Here is a 19389-nt window from a genome sequence, read left to right on the forward strand (position 1 = left end):
CTGAATCGTTTTTTCAGGGTGCCTTGGTCTTTATTCCCGTCCTACAAAATGTGCTCCAGTCCCACAGAGCTGCCTCCCACGAAGGAAGATGACTGGCGAGTCGGTGGTGGCGAGGGCCACTGAGAGCCCAGGGTGCCAGACACCGGGCCCAGAGGTGGATGTCCACGTGGGCTGGAGTTCCCGGATGCACAGTCCTAAGGGGGAAGGGAGCCGGCATCACTGCACAGGGGAGGGTGAAGGCAGGTGGCCTCACACCAAAAGAAAACTTACAGAAGTCTTAGCAGGTTCTGCTGCTTTAACCATTTTTCTGGGGTTTTGTGTCTCTCGAGTATTTCACCTTTCCTCTAGTGAAGAGCTAAAAGTTTATTTTTTCAATGTTTTTAATTGATTCCTCCTCTTACCCATAAGTTCATTTCTAAAAACTTATTTTCCATGCTGAAATAATAAATACTGTTTTTAAAAAGTCTGTTGTGCAAATGTCAATTCTTGTGAACATGTGATATATGGCACATCAATCAAGTAAACCTCGAATCTCTCCCTGAATGCTCCAAGGATGCAGAAAAGCCCCTACGTTAGCAATTTCAAAAATAAAATGTAAATACATGATTATTTATAAAGGTTCCAATTGCTCTTTTGTTTACATCCCCCCCTTTCATTCTCTGACTAAAAGAAATGATTCCCAGCATCTCCTTCAAGGATTTTTTCCCTTCATCAAAGCCCAGCACGTACCAGCGATGAATCTTTTATAAAGCATTCGATCCTTCTCAGACAATTTCTCTCACTGGAGATTAGCTTTTCAAAAAGATGCAGCATTGCTTTTTCAAGGCTGGGAAGGTGCCGAAGCCAGAGGCAGACTACAGCCGACATGGGGAGAGAAATCTTCTTCCTTTCAGAAATAAATAAACAAAATTTTAAATAGAAATGGCTTACTGAAAAAAGAAGATTAAGAAAGTTCAAAATGCAATCACTAATCCAATTTGTGAGACTTCTTCTCATCACGGTCATAGCAGTGGCTAATAATTTATAGAACCAGTGAATATTTACCAAGTACTCATTTGCAAAATAATGTGAATATGCTTCCACTTCAACTCACCTTAAGAAATCAGAAATGCTTAGGGAAAAAATTGCTTTCAAAAAGAATAAGCGAATGTCTACTGATGGAAGAAAGAGGGAGTGATAAAAAACGGGATGGAAAGGCCTTGTGATGCCCAGTCCCTAACTGAAGAAATAAGCGTGTTCAAACGTGTGTCATCATGCCTCACAATAGGGACATGGACCTGGGTTTCAGTCCCAGCGCCACTGCCTACTAATTGTATGATCTTGGGGAAGTTCACCTCAGTTTATTTATCCGTAAAATGGGCCTATCTCCTTCACAGTGTTCTTGTAAGGATGAAATGCAACAACACACCTGCAGTGATTAGCACAGGGCTTGGCACATAAACATTCAATAACTGTAACTGTAATCGGTTGCTTGAAAGTTGAAAATATTTCTAACAATTTCAAGGCCAGATGCAGTGGCTCACACCTACAATCCCAATACTTGGAGAGACTGAGGTGGAAGGACCACTTGAGCCCAGGAATTCAAGACCAGCTTGGTCAAACAGTGAGGCCCTGCATCTACAAAAAAAATGTTTTTTAAAAAATTAGCCTGGCATGGTGATGTCACACCTGTAATCCCAGCTACTTGGGAGGCTAAGGCAGGAGATTGCTAGAGCCCAGGAGGCTGAGGCTATAGTGAGCTGTGTTCACATCGCTGCACTCCAACCTGGGCAAAAGAGCAAGACCTTATCTCAAAAGAAAAAAATCCAACTTCATATATGGTGGTTATAGCCCAGTTGGTGCACTGGACCTTAAGTATGACACTGGATAGGTTAGTAGGACTGGGAATCAAAGGTTCCTTAAAAAAAAAAAAATTTTATATATATATATAAATGTGATCTCCCGCTCACACCCTGAGCTTCAACTTGTCCAGGACCCACCAGCAGGCCCCGTTACTCATCTCCCCACCTCCCACACCTGGCAAAGCCCTGCCATGGTGCCACACCCCCTCAATACTGGACATGCCATGTACTCAGATGAAAAGAAGGGAAGAAATGATTTCTGGAGGATTTACTAAGAGATCAGTTTGAAGTGTATGGATTTGGAGTGTCTGAGGCACAATCAAGCAGATATTCAACAGGTCCTTGAATATCCAAGGTGGAAGCTCCGGGAGAGGTATGGGCTGAAGGCACACATCTGGGTGACAGAACCCCAAGGGAGGAAGCTCTGAGTGGAGAGGCAGGCAGGGGAGGAGGAGCAGCTGCAGATGGCAAGAGGCGCAGAAGCAGAGGACGCTGTCCCCAGAGCACAACACGACACAGGCCTCGGGCAGGGAGTGTGCCTCTGAGCAGTGCCGCAGAGGGCGAAGGAACCCTGGGTGTGCCGGGCAGGCCCTGGATGCGAGCGCGTGGCGGAGGGAGGAGAGGAGTGGAGGTGAAGTCAGGACTGGAGATAGGACTTCAGAGGACTGGCGGTGACAGGAGTGATGCCAGGCGGGGGCCCAGAGGTGGGGCCTAGCGTGCTCCTGAAAGGCTGCCGACGGGCAAGGCACAGAGGAGTGGGAGAGGCTGAGCAGCAGGGGCTGGAATGATGCTGTTTCGCTTGCAGTTGAATCCCCAGAACAGCCCGACAAAACAGGTACAAAATTATCCCTTCCCGGCACAGAAGAGGTAGCCGAGGTCAGAGAGGACCAGGACTCGCAGCTGGTAAGACCTGAAGCCGGGGGGCTGAGGTTGGAGTGAGTACAGGGCCACACTGGCTCTGGAGGGGTGCAGGAAGCCGGGCCTGGGCTCAGCGGAACAGCGGGCAGATTGACTGGGTGGGCCAGACGCCGTGCCTGTGCTCATGCCCCTCGTGAAGAGGAAAGGCTTTTCCATCCAGGTGGTCAGCCAATTCTAGCCGCATCAGTGGAGCCCCGGGGAGGGGTTCCTGTCCAGTAATCGGCGGGGAGCAGAACAGCCCTGGGTGTGGAGAGGGTGCTCGTAGCTTCCATCATGGAGCCAGGAAGCTCTGAAGAGGAGAGTTCGCCTCTCAGTGGCTCCTGCCTTCTCAAGCAGCAGTGCTGGCTTTGACCAGCTTTCCTCATGCCTCATCTTTTTCCAGGATCCGTGTAATACGAATCTGTATGTCACTGGAAAGGCGGTTCACTGCAGCCAGAGATCTTCTGCCAGCACCACATCCTGGCCGAGAGCCACGGCACGGTGCGTGTCATTCATCCTGCCGGGGGTGGCGGGGAGGCTGCCGCAGCACTCGGGCCCGGCCACCAGGAGCAGCAGCAAATTCACAGAACCGACCCGTCAGCGGCAGGAACGGACGGACACCGCATGTCACGCAGGCACACGAGTCACACTCCAGTCATAAAGCGCGTGGTGCGCCCGTTCTAGTTTGAAAACAATGTGTGTTAATGGCTGTCTTTTTATTAGAGCCTTGATTCAGAGCACACTCTACTAATTGCTGTGAGTGATTACGTTTATGGACCCATGTTTAAGTTTGGATAGATTTTGCTCTAAAATATCAGTGACTTAACTCTTTGTAATCACTACTGAATGAAGGAATCGCTGAAGCAGTATGATCTTGATATGCTTGCCTAACAGAATTTGGCCAAGCCAACATATTTGTATTCTACATGGTGCTCTGAACCAGGCTGGGTTTAAATAAAAAGGCAAATCACAGAAAAAGCACTGCAAATGGCCTTTAAAAACGTGCAGCTCTCTCATCTAACAGTAAAGGAAGGGAAATGCACCAATGCAGTCTCAGTTTCACCTTCCCCGTGCAGGCGCTGAGAAGAGTGACAACACCCAGTGCTGGGGTAGGCACAGGGTGCGCCTCCTCACAGGCAGGCGGGCAGTGGCTTCACACGGCCAGTCATGTGGTGCCACTGAAGAAAATGCAAGACACACACCCCCGTCTTCATCATCGTACTGCTGTGAATTTGCCTGGCAGAAACAGAAACATCAGTCTGAGGATATTCATTGCAATCCTTAAATATGATCAGGACAAAACTAGAAACACTGCAGTGTGCACCCATGGAGAAGACGGCACAGAGTGTGGGCCTTGTGCCATGGAGCATGCCCCTATTTCAAATGAGCTGGATCTGTGTCCTGGGAGGGGTATTTAAGACGTGTTGGTTAACACGCAGGCTCTGGAGTGATGTGGCTCCTTTAGTTTCGACAGTGAGCAGAAAATGGCTTTATATGGACTTTATGTTTAACAAGCATAAGGTATGGCTACCAGAATTACTGGAGGATGAGGAGGAGGAGGTAATGAACATTTTCTGTATATACCCTGTGCTGTATTGTTTGACCTGACAGAATGAATATATATATCTACACACACACACATATTCTGTGGAAAATTTAAAGAGCCAATAAAGTAAAAAAGAAAAAAATGTTTTTAGGGAGACTAAAAAATTCCATTCTGTTCAATGCATTAGTGACAGAAATGCTAAGGTTGTCCTTTTTCTTCTCTATACTGGTTCCATCCATCCTGCCTGGAATTGACCAAAATCATGAATTCAAGAAAACAGAGTAAGATAAAAACTTGACTCCCCCAAATCCCTACCTAATAATTAGGAGAGTTTTCTGTATCGCAGTTATGTTTTAGGGAATGGATAGGACATTCAGAATTTATGTGTAATACATTACTATTTTCTCCTTTAAAATAATGAGCAGTAGGCTTCCAATCAGGGCTCCACTTAGAAATCTGATTTACAGTGACAGTGTCTGACATGAGGCAGGGAAGCCTAAACAGGACGTTCTCCCCTGTCCAACAGACTCTTCCAACAGATGCCTCCTTGACATTTAGAAAACTCTGCTTTGTTTCCCCCAAATACTGAGTTTAGTGAGGAAGTTGTGTTTTCTCAGCCTTTCCAACAAGAGGTAGCAGGTAAAGAAATTGGTCCAACGGCTTATTAAGTAATTTTGGCTCCAAATATTTTTATAGCTACAAAAAACGAAACAAAACAAACAAACAAAAAACCAGAATGCAGAATTAAATTCTTCACAAGAAAGGTTCGTGCTGAGGGAGGCCCATCTGAGGGGCTGTGTTCTAAAGCAGAGTGGTAGAGAGGCGGCCAGGGCTTCCTCAGCCCAGACAAAGGTGCGCCGGCAACAGTCCACCTTTTCAAACCAGAAAGAGACCAAGGCTGTTTGGGTTGCCAGAGAAACTCACAAAACTTGGATTGAACTGTTCTGGAGAACTGCTTAATTCCAAGGAACTGAAAAGAACACTGTTTGATCCTAAAGTTGTATTTAGGTGACAGCCTGATCTAAGCAATGCATCATAATTCAAAGGTTGCCATCATTATCATCTGTATGTGCAGAGCAGCTCACTTCTCAAAAGGCAGCCGCCAACAAGCAGAAGAAATGTCCAAACCCAAACACACCAGAATGTCTATCAATTACACATCAATAGCAGCAGATTTTTGTTAGAAAAGTAAAGTTTTCTATGACTAAATTTGTGACCATATCTTATTAAGGTTAAAAAAACAGGATGTGGCCGGGCACAATGTCTCATGCCTGTAGTCCCAGCACTTTGGGAGGTCGAGGAAAGTGGACTGTTTGAGTCCAGGAGTTCAAGACCAGTCTGGGCAACATGGCAAAACCTGGTCTCCACCAGAAATACAAAATAATTAGCAAGGCATGGTGGCACATGCCTGTAGTCCCAGCCACTCGGGAGGCTGAGGTGAAAGAATCACCTGAGCCTGGGAGGTCGAGGCTGCAGTGAGCCGTGACTGTGCCACTGCACTCTAGCCTAGGTGACAGAGTGAGACCCTGCCGCAAAAAAAAAAAAAAAAAAAAAAAAAAGATACGAGGAAGTCTCTCTGTTTCAATCATGGATAAACAATATTAATAGAAATGGGAGTTTTAGTTACTGCTAATTCTTTGCCACCTTTCTATCCTTGGTATTATGCTGACCTTTCTTTGTTTAAACACTCACCTGTATCATAGGACAACATTTAAATCTGGATTTTTCTTATCTAAGTTGAAAAAAACATAAACCCAACAGCTTGATTGTAGATCGGCCCTTTCTTGTAATTTACGTTTTCATTTCCAGAGGTCTCATTTTCCTGATTTGTAAAATGGCTAGAGCGATACTGAGGGCATTCAAAAGAATCTGTGGCTCCCCAGAGTAATTCCAGTTAGGCTCCTTTTTTGGGGTAATTTGCTATGCAAGAGCATAACAGATGAGTAAACTACTAATACATAAATTAGTAAAGAAGCATAAATTAGGTTCTTCTGATAAGATAATGAATTTTTTCTTATTAAGCACTGCTGGAAGCCATATTAGCTCTTTCAGCAATGGGAATTAAGCTTACATCTGGTTTTAGTTCAGTGGTTCTTTTGTTAGGGGGAAAAATATGAGTCTGTGAAAACCTAATACTACACATTGTCAAAAATAATACAATTACTAAAGTCAATAATGGGAACAGCAATATGCTAACAGTTTACAGTTTGTTTGTCGGTGGGTTTTTTTGGATTTTTTTTTTTGAGATGGAGTTTTGCTCTCGTCACCCAGGCTGAAGTGCAATGGCACGATCTCGGCTCACTGCAATCTCTGCCTCCCAGGTTCAAGCAATTCTCCTGCCTCAGCCTCCTGAGTAGCTGGGACTACAGGTGCCTGCCACCATGCCTGGCTAATTTTTGTATTTTTAGTAGAGATGGGATTTCACTGTGTTGGCCAGGCTGGTCTTAAATTCCTGACCTCAGGTGATCCACCCGCCTCAGCCTTCAAAGTGCTGGGATTACAGGTGTGAGCCACTGCACCCAGCCACTAACACTTATTTTTATTTTTTAGAGACAAGGTCTTGCTACATTGCCCAGGCTGGAACTCCTGGCCTCAAGTGATTCTCCTGCTTCAGCCTCCTGAGTAACTGGGATTACAGGTGTGTGCCACTGTGCCTGACTTTTTATTTTTATTTTTTAAAGCCTATAGCATCCGCTACTCCCCAGGCCCAACCCCCTTCGGCTTCCAAGATCAGGCGAGACTAGGCACATTCAGGATGGAGTGGCTGTAGACGCTAATGGTTATGGGGTATTTACTGTGGATACCACGCACCGTACTAAGAATATTACAGTCATTCAACCCATTTAAATCTTAGTGTATTTGTCCTAGTTTGTAAGTTTATTTCTGTTATCCTACCATACTTAAAAAAGGGACCTCTTTTAACTCTCAAAAGTGGCATGGTCTAGATTTTAAATCATATGGCTGCCCTATTTAACACTCAGAGCCACCCCTGAACTGAGAGTGTTAGAGTGGTCAGAGACTGGTATGTCAGTCATTCCTACTACTAGGAGCTGTTTTTTGGCACAGAGCACTTCTCACACTCCCTGTGTGGATTTTCTTCCTCCACAAAAACCAATGCTCCCAACTCTCTAGACATCAACTGGGTGTCCAGTGATTCAATTCTGACACCACCTGGTGTTAGCACACACCCCACAGGTTAAGGGCTCAGTCCCACAAGACTGCCCCCACTTCAGATGCCAGCTACAAGTCTGGGCCTCTCATTCTTCTGATCAACTAGCTATAAAATCAGAGGTTCCAATGATCCTCTCCTCAGGTTTGATAATTTGCTAGAATGGCTCACAGAACTCAGGAAGACACTTTATTTGCCATTGCCAGTTTATTCTGAAGGATACAACTCAGGAATAGCCACACAGAAGAGACGCATTGGGCCAGGCCTGGGGGAAGGTTCAGAGCTTCCGGGGGCCCTCTCCAGACAGGTCACCTTCCCAGCATCTGGATGTGACCACCAACCTGGAAGCTGACTGAACCACACAGTTTAGGTTTTTTATGGAGGTCTCACAATGTAAGCACAACCGATTAAATCGCTGGCCAGTAGTGATCTAGGTTTTTTATGGAGGTCTCACAATGTAAGCACAACCGATTAAATCGCTGGCCAGTAGTGATCTAGGTTTTTTATGGAGGTCTCACAATGTAAGCACAACCGATTAAATCGCTGGCCAGTAGTGATCTAGGTTTTTTATGGAGGTCTCACAATGTAAGCACAACCGATTAAATCGCTGGCCAGTAGTGATCTAGGTTTTTTATGGAGGTCTCACAATGTAAGCACAACTGATTAAATCGCTGGCCAGTAGTGATCAGGTGGAACTCTGAGCGTCAGGTGTGGTTGGTTCCTCTGCCTACCAGCCCCCATCCCGAGGCTATCTGGAGGCCTACCAGGAGTTACTTCATTAGCCTAAACCCAGGTGTGGTGAAAGGGACTTATAAATAATAAAAGATGCTCTTATCACCTCAATACTCAGGAAATTCCAAGGGTTTTAGGAGCCTGGATGAAGACCAAATGCACATTTCTTATTGTATCACAAGATTACAGTCATGCCTTCATTCTTTTTTCTCACTTGTTCACTGTCTCATTCATTCAGGCATATAGAACAAATTCTCCATCCAATCTTCAAGCTTCTCAGTATTTTTGAAGCAGCAGATTCGGATGACCTCAGAGGACATGTCATGCTGAATTACTTATACTTACAAAAGGACCTCAGCTGCCCGCCCAGGAAGGTTTTGTGCAGTCTGTAGCCTGCAGGTGCCTATGACGGCAGCCCCAGGGACAGACATGAAAAGTTGACATTTAGGCCAAGAAACTTAAAAGTTCCTCAAGGTTATCTAAACCATAAAGAGGGGCAAGCATCTGCTGTTTAAAAGACAGGCAGCCCACTGCTGAAAATATATGACTGCATTTGGAAGCCAAGGCCAAAGACACCAGCCAATTGTCAAACAGATGAAATTCCACTGGTGTACTGTGGTTAAGCAAATAGTTGGAAGGCTAAACACGGGGTAGGGTGCATTGGTCAAAGAAAGCGTGTGGTTTCCAAATGACCACACAGCACATCTGGGGAGGGGGTGTTGGGCGTGGCTGGTAATTTGCACTGATTGACTGGATCAGCCTCGCTGTGTCAACATGTGGCTGGGATGTTCTGTCTACGGGAAAGTGTCCATGGAGAGGCTCCAGCTCTTACGCCACTGCTTGGGGAACTTGCTGAGCTGAAGCCACAGGATTTGGACACACTGAAGACCACCGAGCACTTCTGGACAGTCTGTCCCTTATGGATTAGCAGACATAACTTTCCAAACCAAATAAATTTTATGAGTTGTTGAGGGAGAACGTGCTATCACAAGCAAAATTACAAGCAAGGGAGTGTGGGCCTGCCTGGGGAGCCGCTGCCCTCGGCGGCCCTCTGAGCACTGTGCTGGAGCAGGAGTAGCTGTTCTCCGAGCACGTCGCCTGGCCAGTGATTTCTCAAACAGCTTTCACAGAGGACCAGGAGTGTTCACCTCCAGATGCCCTTTAATTCAGCTCTTGCTGAAAGAGTAAGGCTGGACACGGGGGTGGCTGAGACCCTATTTTCCTGTGAAACATATTCCTAGATCAATCAAGAAGGGAGCTGCCACAGTGAAAGGCAAGAGCATTTCAGTTAAATATTCTTTGTAAGGATTTTGAAAAATCACTGTGGAGAGTGAAAATGCCAGCTGGTGTGATCAGCGGCGGGCCGGGAAGCATGTGCTCCGTTGCAGGTGTCGGGCACCATGAGGGAAGGATCCCAGCGCCGCGCCGCACGTTCACAGCGCCCTTTACTCGGAATCTCACATAAGGACCACACATAACGCTCAGACTCCTCAGGAAGCTCACTCCACTTGCTGGGTGAATCTTGACAGAAGGTTTAGAGTAGGCAGAAAAAAGGCCGTTTTATTTTTTTAACCACGAAACCTGTGATTTGACCATTTTTCGAAACATAAGTTACTTAATCTTCTATTTCTCTTTTTAAATCTCACTTTCACAAAGTCCCAGATTATAATCTTTCATATAAACTGAAATTAAAATATGTATCCTAATTTTTAAGAGTTATAGATATAAAAAATGGAAATACTCTGAATTGTAAGAACAACGGTGGTTTTGAGCCTGTTCGTTTTCCAAACGCAACAATGAAAATCTATTTGAAGATGGAGAAGATCCATTCATGACAGTGAAAACATTCAAAACACAAATACAACAAAACATTAGGAACAAGAAATGTGTAAATCCAATGTGTGAAAAATCTATACAACGCTCCCATCGATCACAAAAGCTGAACAAATGGTAAAACATATGTGTTCTTGAACAGGCGCACAGAAAGCCTTAACATCATGAAAACACCAGCTCTCTCAATAATCTATATACTTACAGGAGTCTTCCCCCGAACAACACTGGGTGTCTTCCCTGCAACTAGAAAAATTGGTTTCAGAGTTTATGTGGAATATAAGACAAGCAATGATAGCAAAACAAACTAAAAACAACCCTGGTAACGGAGACAAATCAAAGGGAATGATCCTTAGTTTGCATCGATGCCAGCACTAAAGCAGTGATACTGCCGCACGCACATGCAAGAGAGGAGGGAACCAGAACAGAAGGTAACAAAACAGGCCTGACCGTGTGAGAACGTGACGAGGGCGCCACCTAAGCCCGCAGGACTGCGCCCCGGAGGCGCGCACCCTTCACCGCGCTCCAGAGGGCGCCCCGGAGGCACGCACCCTTCACCGCGCTCCAGAGGGCTCCCCGGAGGCGCACACCCTTCACCGCGCTCCAGAGGGCGCCCCGGAGGCCCGCACCCTTCACCGCGCTCCAGAGGGCGCCCCGGAGGCCCGCACCCTTCACCGCGCTCCAGAGGGCGCCCCGGAGGCCCGCACCCTTCACCGCGCTCCAGAGGGCGCCCCGGAGGCGCGCACCCTTCACCGCGCTCCAGAGGGCGCCCCGGAGGCCCGCACCCTTCGTCACACTCCAGAGGGCGCCCCGGAGGCCCGCACCCTTCACCGCGCTCCAGAGGGCGCCCCGGAGGCGCGCACCCTTCACCGCGCTCCAGAGGGCGCCCCGGAGGCGCGCACCCTTCACCGCGCTCCAGAGGGCGCCCCGGAGGCCCGCACCCTTCACCGCGCTCCAGAGGGCGCCCCGGAGGCACGCACCCTTCACCGCGCTCCAGAGGGCGCCCCGGAGGCCCGCACCCTTCACCGCGCTCCAGAGGGCGCCCCGGAGGCCCGCACCCTTCACCGCGCTCCAGAGGGCGCCCCGGAGGCCCGCACCCTTCACCGCGCTCCAGAGGGCGCCCCGGAGGCGCGCACCCTTCACCGCGCTCCAGAGGGCGCCCCGGAGGCCCGCACCCTTCACCGCGCTCCAGAGGGCGCCCCGGAGGCACGCACCCTTCACCGCGCTCCAGAGGGCGCCCCGGAGGCCCGCACCCTTCACCGCGCTCCAGAGGGCGCCCCGGAGGCCCGCACCCTTCACCGCGCTCCAGAGGGCGCCCCGGAGGCCCGCACCCTTCGTCACACTCCAGAGGGCGCCCCGGAGGCCCGCACCCTTCACCGCGCTCCAGAGGGCGCCCCGGAGGCGCGCACCCTTCACCGCGCTCCAGAGGGCGCCCCGGAGGCGCGCACCCTTCACCGCGCTCCAGAGGGCGCCCCGGAGGCCCGCACCCTTCACCGCGCTCCAGAGGGCGCCCCGGAGGCACGCACCCTTCACCGCGCTCCAGAGGGCGCCCCGGAGGCGCACACCCTTCACCGCGCTCCAGAGGGCGGACATGCTCTACCACCTGAGAGAGGGGAAAACAACCGCATTATTTCAACAAATATCAAACCAAAAAACAAAGAGGGATTGAAAGAGACTTGAAAGAACCTATAAACCAAAGGCAATGTGTAGATTTGAACTCTGATTCTAACAAATCAACTGGAAGAAAAATTCTAAGACAATCAGGATAATTTAATTCCTGACTAGACGTGATGATAAGGAACTAATGTCAATTTTAAGATGTAATAATGGTATTGTAGTTTTGTTTTTTTAAAATGCATTGTATAGCAAGGAAGGGTCTATATATGTAACAATTCTCCGATTTCTCACTGAAAGTATTTAAATAAAGAATTGGGCCGGTCACAGTGGCTCACGCCTATAATCCCAACATTTTGGGAGGCCAACACAGGCAGACTCCTTGAGTTCAGGAGTTTAAGACCAGCCTAGGCAACATGGTGAAATGCCGTCTCTACTGAAAATACAAAAAATTAGCCAGGCGTGGTGGCACACACCTGTGGTCCCAGCTACTCAGGAGGCTGAGGTGGGAGGATCACCTGAGCCTGGGAGTTTGAGACTACAGTGAGCCAAGACTGCACCACTGCACTCCAGCCTGTGTGACAGAGTGAGACCCCATCTCAAAAAAAAAAAAAAGAAAACATAAATAGTATTAATAAATTGATTTAAAAGCCACAGTATTCTTAACAAAACGTCAGGTTTACAAGCAGTATCATTTTAAAATCACACTGCATGTATACCTTGAATTCAGAAATGTGAATGCTTTGGATCTCATTATCTGAGACTGAGAGGGCTCTGCAAATTACACCACACGTGGATTCACAGTGTTTTCAAACGCTGCAGACAGAGCCACTCGTAACTTGGAGACATGACTACAGCAGTAGTCAGAGGCCATGCAACAATTTTCAAAGTGGGGTCCAAAGAACCCTTTCCAGAGAGGGAGGGAAGAACTGAGATGCGTTAAAAGAAAAAAATCATTATTTAAAAAATTCTCATAATTTATCTTGGGCCTACATGGAAACATAAGAAATAAGTACACTTTGTTGGGGTTTGCAGTAATATATATTTTTTAATTTTGAAAACTTTTCTAATTTTTAAATTTTATCTAAGCTATTTTAGATAATTTTATTAGATATACATTTTTATGTATATATACAGCATATATTTTACTTACATATTTTAATACATATTTTAGATTATTTTGTAATTTTACAATATTCTATTTGAAAAGTAACATTTATTTATAATGTATTTTCTTGTATTTAAGAATGGATCATTGGCTTTAATAAGGATTAAAAGATTCAGTTTCTCATCCTACAGATGTTTCATCAAGAAAAGATGAAACTGGCCGGGTGTGGTGGCTCCTGCCTGTAATCCCAGCACTTTGCGAGGCCGAGGCGGGTGGATCACCTGAGGTCAGGAGTTCGAGACCAGCCTGACCAACATGGAGAACCCTGTCTCTACTAAAAATACAAAATTAGCCAGGCGTGGTGGTGCATTCCTGTAATCCCAGCTACTCGAGAGGCTGCGGCAGGAGAATTGCTTGAACCTGGAAGGCAGAGGTTGTGGTGAGCTGAGATCGTGCCACCGTACTCCAGCCTGGGCAACGACAGTGAAACTCTGTCTCCAAAAAAAAAAAAAAAAGAAAGAAAGAAATCAAAGGAAAGAAAAGATGAAACTGGAAACTGACACATCAGAGAATTCTCTGACTCATGAGATGGAGACATCTGCTCCAGAGAAAGTGGGCTAAACTGTAAATAAAGACAAAAAATGTGAGGAAACTTATTTTTCCCTTGCCTTTGCAGATGTTAATGATTTACCTTATTGTGTCTTATGCAACAATATTTCAAATACTATTATGGTGCAAGTTAACTGCCACATCGATTTGAGACCAATCATTCAGAATCTAAAGAAAAAAAATTAATTTAAATGCAGATGTGATAAATTAATATGTCACCAACAGAACTGTACTTCTGCCTTACAATAGAATCTCTGGACTTACTGTATTCCTTGTAGTTGTCTGGTATCAGCACCAGCTAAGCACAGAAGCTCTTTTATATGAAAGTTGGCCGCACACACAGTGGTAGGGAAATACTTAAATTACTGAATAACTATTTTGAATCTCCCCGTTTTTCCTGGAACAACCGTGTTGACGTTTGCACTGATAGCGCAAAAGCAACGGTGGGTAACACAGCTGCGTCTCAGTGGGAATCAGAGCAGAGACAGTCCTCACGCTACTCTTCACCACCACACACACACAGTAGAAACACTGCACTTTCACATACGAATGTTTGATGAAGCAGTTTATCATACTGATTTTATTAAACTGTTGCCCTCAAGGATACTTTTTAAAAAGAATTCTGTATGGTGAAAAGGAAAGTGTGTATAAAGCACTTCTGCTTCATAATAAAAAACGACGGTTGCCTGGAGAAAAGCGCTCCACTTGTACACCTGCACAACTCTTTCAGCGGTAAACTCACCTGACCGCTTTTTGTCATGCAAATTGACTTGAAAGAATGACTAGCAGACAGGCAGTGGTTAGTCACATTGTGGGATTAGACACATACTTTCTCAATAATTTGCAAAGTGACTCAGTCCCCTCAGGAAAACGACTGATAGTGTTTGTAGCCCATGATAAATTTTAGCTTTCAAGCAGAAATTAGAATCTTGGAAAATCTATGTCCACCAACATAAGCTTGACAGCTTCCCAATACTTAAAGTCGTTTCTGATGAGGTGGCAGTAATGACTATAGGTTTTGATATTGCATAATGAAATATGTCAATGTTTGGAAGATATACATAACTCAATTAATGAAGATTTTCCAAATGAACCATGCAGAATGCTGCAAAATTATGTGGGTAGGCAAAAAAGATCCATTGAAAGTGCAAGACAGACCAATGGGTTTTAATGTAACAGAGTATGGAAAGTTAACTAATACAATTTCAGATTCCACACTGCAACTACCCTTTAAAAAAATGACCATTTTCAAATTTTGGTGAGCTATCAAAGCAGAATTATCTACAATGATCTGCGATGGCTATTAGAATATTCCCGCCTTTCCCAACTACTATCTATGTGGGACTGGATTTTCTTTATACACTTCAACCAAAACAACACATCCCACCAGAAGCAGATATGAGAATTCAGCAGCCTTAGGGCAGAAAATGAGACTTGCAAAAATGTAAAAAAAATGCTGCTCCTGTCAAAATTTTTTTTTTTTTGCCTTGGAAAAGAGCATTGTCTTTCATGAAAATATGCTATTTGTGTTAACGTGTAATGAAATTATTTTTATTTTTTAAGTGAAGAAACACATTTTTAAAAATTTAGTTTCAAATATGATAAATATTAATAAGTGTTTAACAGATTTTAAAAAAAACTCTTGGGAATGTATGAACACAAAGAAGGAACAACAGATGTGGGGGCCTTCCTGAGAAAGGGTAGGAGGAAGGAGAGGAGCAGAAAAGGTAACTATTGGGTACTGGGCTTAATACCTGGGTGATGAAATAATATGTACAACAAACTCTATGACATGTGTTTACATATGTAACAAACCTTCACATGTACCCCCAAACCTAAAATAAAAGTTTAAAAAAAAATGCTTTGGGGTCCTCAGTAATTTTTTTTTTTTTTTTTTGAGATAGAGTCTCGCTCTGTTGCCTGGGTTGGAGTGCAGTGGCGCGACCTTAGCTCACTGCAACCTCTGCCTCACAGGCTGAAGTGATCCTTCTGACTCAGCCCCCCTAGTAGCTGGGATTACAGACACACGCCACCACACTTGGCTAATTTTTGTATTTTTAGTAGAGATGGGATTTTGCCATGTTGGCCAGGCTGGTCTCAAACTCCCGACCTCAGGTGATCCACCCACCTTGGCCTCCCAAAGTGCTGGGATTACAGGTGTGAGCCACCATACCTGGCTGGGATACTCAGTAATTTTTAAGAGTATAAAGGGGTACTGAGACAAAAATGTTTGGACCCTGCTGTCGTATAGTCTTTCCAACACATCACAGCCTTCTAAGAAAAGGAAAAATGACGCAGGATGACAGGAGACATGAACACCACTTACAGCAAAATGGCCTCGTTTACAGCCTCAAAGAACTCTGGCTGGAGGATTTCCTGAGGTTCATGTCCGTGACAGACGAGCAAAGCCTCCACCAGGGGGTCAACATCTGGCAGGGTAATAAGTGGGACACAGACTCGTGATAGGGACGCCAATCGCTCGGGAGTCATTCTATGGAAGAAATAAGAAATAATCACCCAAATCTAAGAGCCACGCATAATTAAGGACATATAAAACCTTCATGCTAAAAAGGTCAACGACAGATCACCTGTTTTGCCTCTAAATAAAGAGAATGACTCTAACACCATCGATGAACACTTCTCTTTTATCCAATTCTTTAGGAAGACATCTTTTAGCTGCCAATGCTGTTTCAGTGTCATTCATGGTCAGAACTTTGTTCTTTATATCCACAGGCACTTAATATGTCCAAAACACCACTCCTGAAATCCCTTCCCGGTGTTCCCTTTCCCCAGTGCCATCTCGTTTGCTCAGGCTCAAATGCTGATTCCTGCCTTTCTCTCAGGCCCCTCAACTGATGCATCAGTGAATACCAGCAACACGTCCGACCTCTTCTGAACGCCTCCATCACTGCCCTCCTACGTGGACAGTAACCCACCACCTCCAGCCTCTGGACTTCTTGCTTCTGCACTCACTCCTGTAGTTTAACATCAGAACACTTCCAGCACCCCTTTAAAAATTCAGATCACAACACTTGTCTGCTCAAAGCTTTGCAATGGCTTCCCACCTCATGCAGAGAATAAGCAATGTCTTTCACTAGCCAGCAAGTCCTTCCGTGGTGGGTCCCCGTCTGTTTCACTGACTTCATCTCCTTCCACTCTTACCTTTGTCTTTTCTGCCTCTGACTGCCCCAAGTAAGGTCCTGCGGTCCCCAGTTGCAGCTCAAATGTCCCTTTGTTAAGTGAGGTCTTCTCTGATCATCCCACGTCACTATACTGTCCACCATGTGTGGCAATTTAAATGTAAATGAATTAAAATGAAATTAAAAATCCAGCTCAACTGCACTAGTCACAGCTGAAGTGCTCAACAGCTATGGGCGGCTGGCAGCTACAGTCCCGAACAGCACACACGTATAGGATGTGCCTGGGACCACACAAAGCACCACTGGACACTGGAGCTTCACGCGCCCTCCTACCCGTGCTTTACTTCTCTTCCTGGTACCTTTCACCATCTGACCTATACGGTATTCCCTTGTAGTACTCATGGTTCGCTTCCTCCTGAGAGGGCAGAAGCTCTATGATGGCAGGCAGCTTCTCCTACTTTGCCCACCACTCTATTCCTAGCACCTAGGGACAACTCCTCACACACAGCACATGCTCAACAAATCCATCTCCAGTGCAGTGAACGATAAATAAAATGAAAGTTCTGGGTGGACCCTATTCAACGTTTTTCTAGGTATTTTCATATGTAATTGTAAATACAGAAATTTAGTCTTGTGTTTTGTGAAACACAAATGGCACCACAGTGTAGAGCATATAGCTGTCCCTCATTCTTAAAAACTTGCTGCCTATTATTAAAACACACATGTTCTGTAATTTAACAATGCCACTATCAGTAGGCACTGAGGCTGTTTCTGGTTTTTCACTATTCAAACAGGGCTGTGGCGCTACCCTTGCCCATGCCTGTCTGTGCCCACGTGTGAGAACTTGCATATTAAATTGCCTTCCAAGGCCAGGGGCGGTAGCTCACACATGAAGTCCCAGCACTTTGAGAGGCTGAGGCAGGCAGATCGCTTGATCCCAGAAGTTCAAGACCAGCCTGGGTCACATGGAAAAACCCCATCTCTACAAAAAATACAAAAACTAGCTGGGTGTGGTGGTGCGTGCCTGCAGCTGCAGCTACTCGGGGGACTGAGGTGGGAGGTTGCTCGAGCCCAAGAGGTCAAGGCTGCAGTGAGCTGTGTTCACACACTGCACTCCAGCCTGGGAGACAGAGTGAGACCCTGTCTCAAAAACAAAAAAACAAAAAACAAAAAACACACACACACAGACACACACACAAAAATGCCTTGCAAAAGACCAATTTACTTTTCCACCCCTTCCAAAGATATCATTTTTTGTTTCTATTTCTCAAAAATTTAACGAACAAAAATTGCTATTTCATTGCCTTAATTTGCATTTTCCTGATAACTTGTGAGACAGTAATTGTTACCCACTTGTATTTACTCTTCAGAGAATTTTATGTATTTGTGTATCATTGTCCTATTTGTTCATTTAATACCTATTTATTGATCCCCTATTGTAGTCAAGGCTCTGTTTGAGGTGTACGTGATACAGATGCAAAGATGACAAGGTCTCATCAGGGACAGGAGCAATATAATGCCAGATGATACTGAGTATCATGCTGAAAAGAATACTCAGAAGTGACAGAAATTTACCAAGAAGGTGACATGTGAGCAGTGCTCTGAAGGAAGTACATGAACAAGCCACATATGTATCTGGGAGGAAAACACTGCAGACAGATGAAAAGCAAATGCAAAGGCCCTCAGCATCTGAAAACAGCGATAGGGGACCCACGTGGTCACACCCAGTGAAAACAGCGAGGGGACCCACGTGGTCACACCCGGTGAAAACAGCGAGGGGACCCACGTGGTCACACCCGGTGAAAACAGCGAGGGGACCCACGTGGTCACACCCGGTGAAAACAGCGAGGGGACCCACGTGGTCACACCCGGTGAAAACAGCGAGGGGACCCACGTGGTCACACCCGGTGAAAACAGCGAGGGGACCCACGTGGTCACACCCGGTGAAAACAGCGAGGGGACCCACGTGGTCACACCCGGTGAAAACAGCGAGGGGACCCACGTGGTCACACCCGGTGAACCAGGGAGGATGGCGGAAAGGCTTCTGTAGATCACTGTAGGGGGCCTGCATATTCTTTTTTAAAAAACTTTTTTCATTTTTATGAAATTAATAAATGCAACTATATTTTTTAAATTTAGAATATGTATTTACTTTTAAATTTTTATTTCAATAGCTTGTGGGTAAAAGTAGTTTTCTGTTACATGGATGAATTGTATAGTGGTGAATTCTGAGTTTTTTTTGTTTTTGTTTTTTGAGACGGAGTCTCGCTCTGTCTCCCAGGCTGGAGTGAGTGGCTCAATCTCGGCTCACTGCAAGCTCCGCCTCCCGGGTTCACGCCGTTCTCCTGCCTCAGTCTCCCGAGTAGCTGGGACTACAGGCACCGCCACCACGCCCGGGTAATTTTTTTGTATTTTTAGTAGAGACGGGGTTTCACCGTGTTAACCAGGATGGTCTCGATCTCCTGACCTGTGATCCGCCCATCTCGACCTCCCAAAGTGCTGGGATTACAGGCTTGAGCCACCGCGCCCGGCCGAATTCTGAGATCTTAATGTGCCCTCGCCCGAGTAGATTGCACCTAATGTGTAGTTTTTTATCACTAGCCCCCATCCCACCCTCTTCCCGCTTCTGACTCTCTGAAGTCCATTATGTCACTCTGTATGCCAGCAATGTCCAATCTTTTTGGCTTCCTTCTTTTTGGAAAAATAATTGTCTTGGGTTACACACTAAATACACTAATACCAACGATAGTTGATGCGCTTTAAAAAAATCGCAAAAAACCTCAATGCTTTAAGGAAGTTTACAGATTTGTTTTGGGCAGCATTCAAAGCTGTCCTGGGCCGCATGCAGCCACGGACCATGGGTTCGACAAGCTTGCTGTGTGTCTCTGTGTACTCATAGCTTA

General features: G+C 46.0%; 1 protein-coding gene across 14 annotated transcripts in view; it reads right to left on the minus strand.

Annotated features, from left to right (window-relative positions):
- Positions 1 to 19389, minus strand: part of LOC105498944 (FA complementation group C) — a 217055-nt gene that overhangs the window by 34447 nt on the left and 163219 nt on the right. For 13 of the 14 annotated variants that reach the window (XR_011612949.1, XM_024786795.2, XM_071078748.1 and 10 more), the window contains 2 exons: positions 15673 to 15837; positions 730 to 886 (listed from right to left, as the gene is read on the minus strand). Coding sequence is in view for 13 of the 14 variants with exons in the window: in XM_024786795.2 (XP_024642563.2) it covers positions 730 to 886; positions 15673 to 15837 (322 nt within the window). In the remaining variant the exon portion in view is untranslated. The remainder of the gene's footprint in view (positions 1 to 729; positions 887 to 15672; positions 15838 to 19389) is intronic. The other variant, XM_071078753.1, reaches the window with a different exon arrangement.

Source organism: Macaca nemestrina, chromosome 14 (genome assembly GCF_043159975.1).
Source record: "Macaca nemestrina isolate mMacNem1 chromosome 14, mMacNem.hap1, whole genome shotgun sequence".
Lineage (NCBI taxonomy): Eukaryota > Metazoa > Chordata > Mammalia > Primates > Cercopithecidae > Macaca > Macaca nemestrina.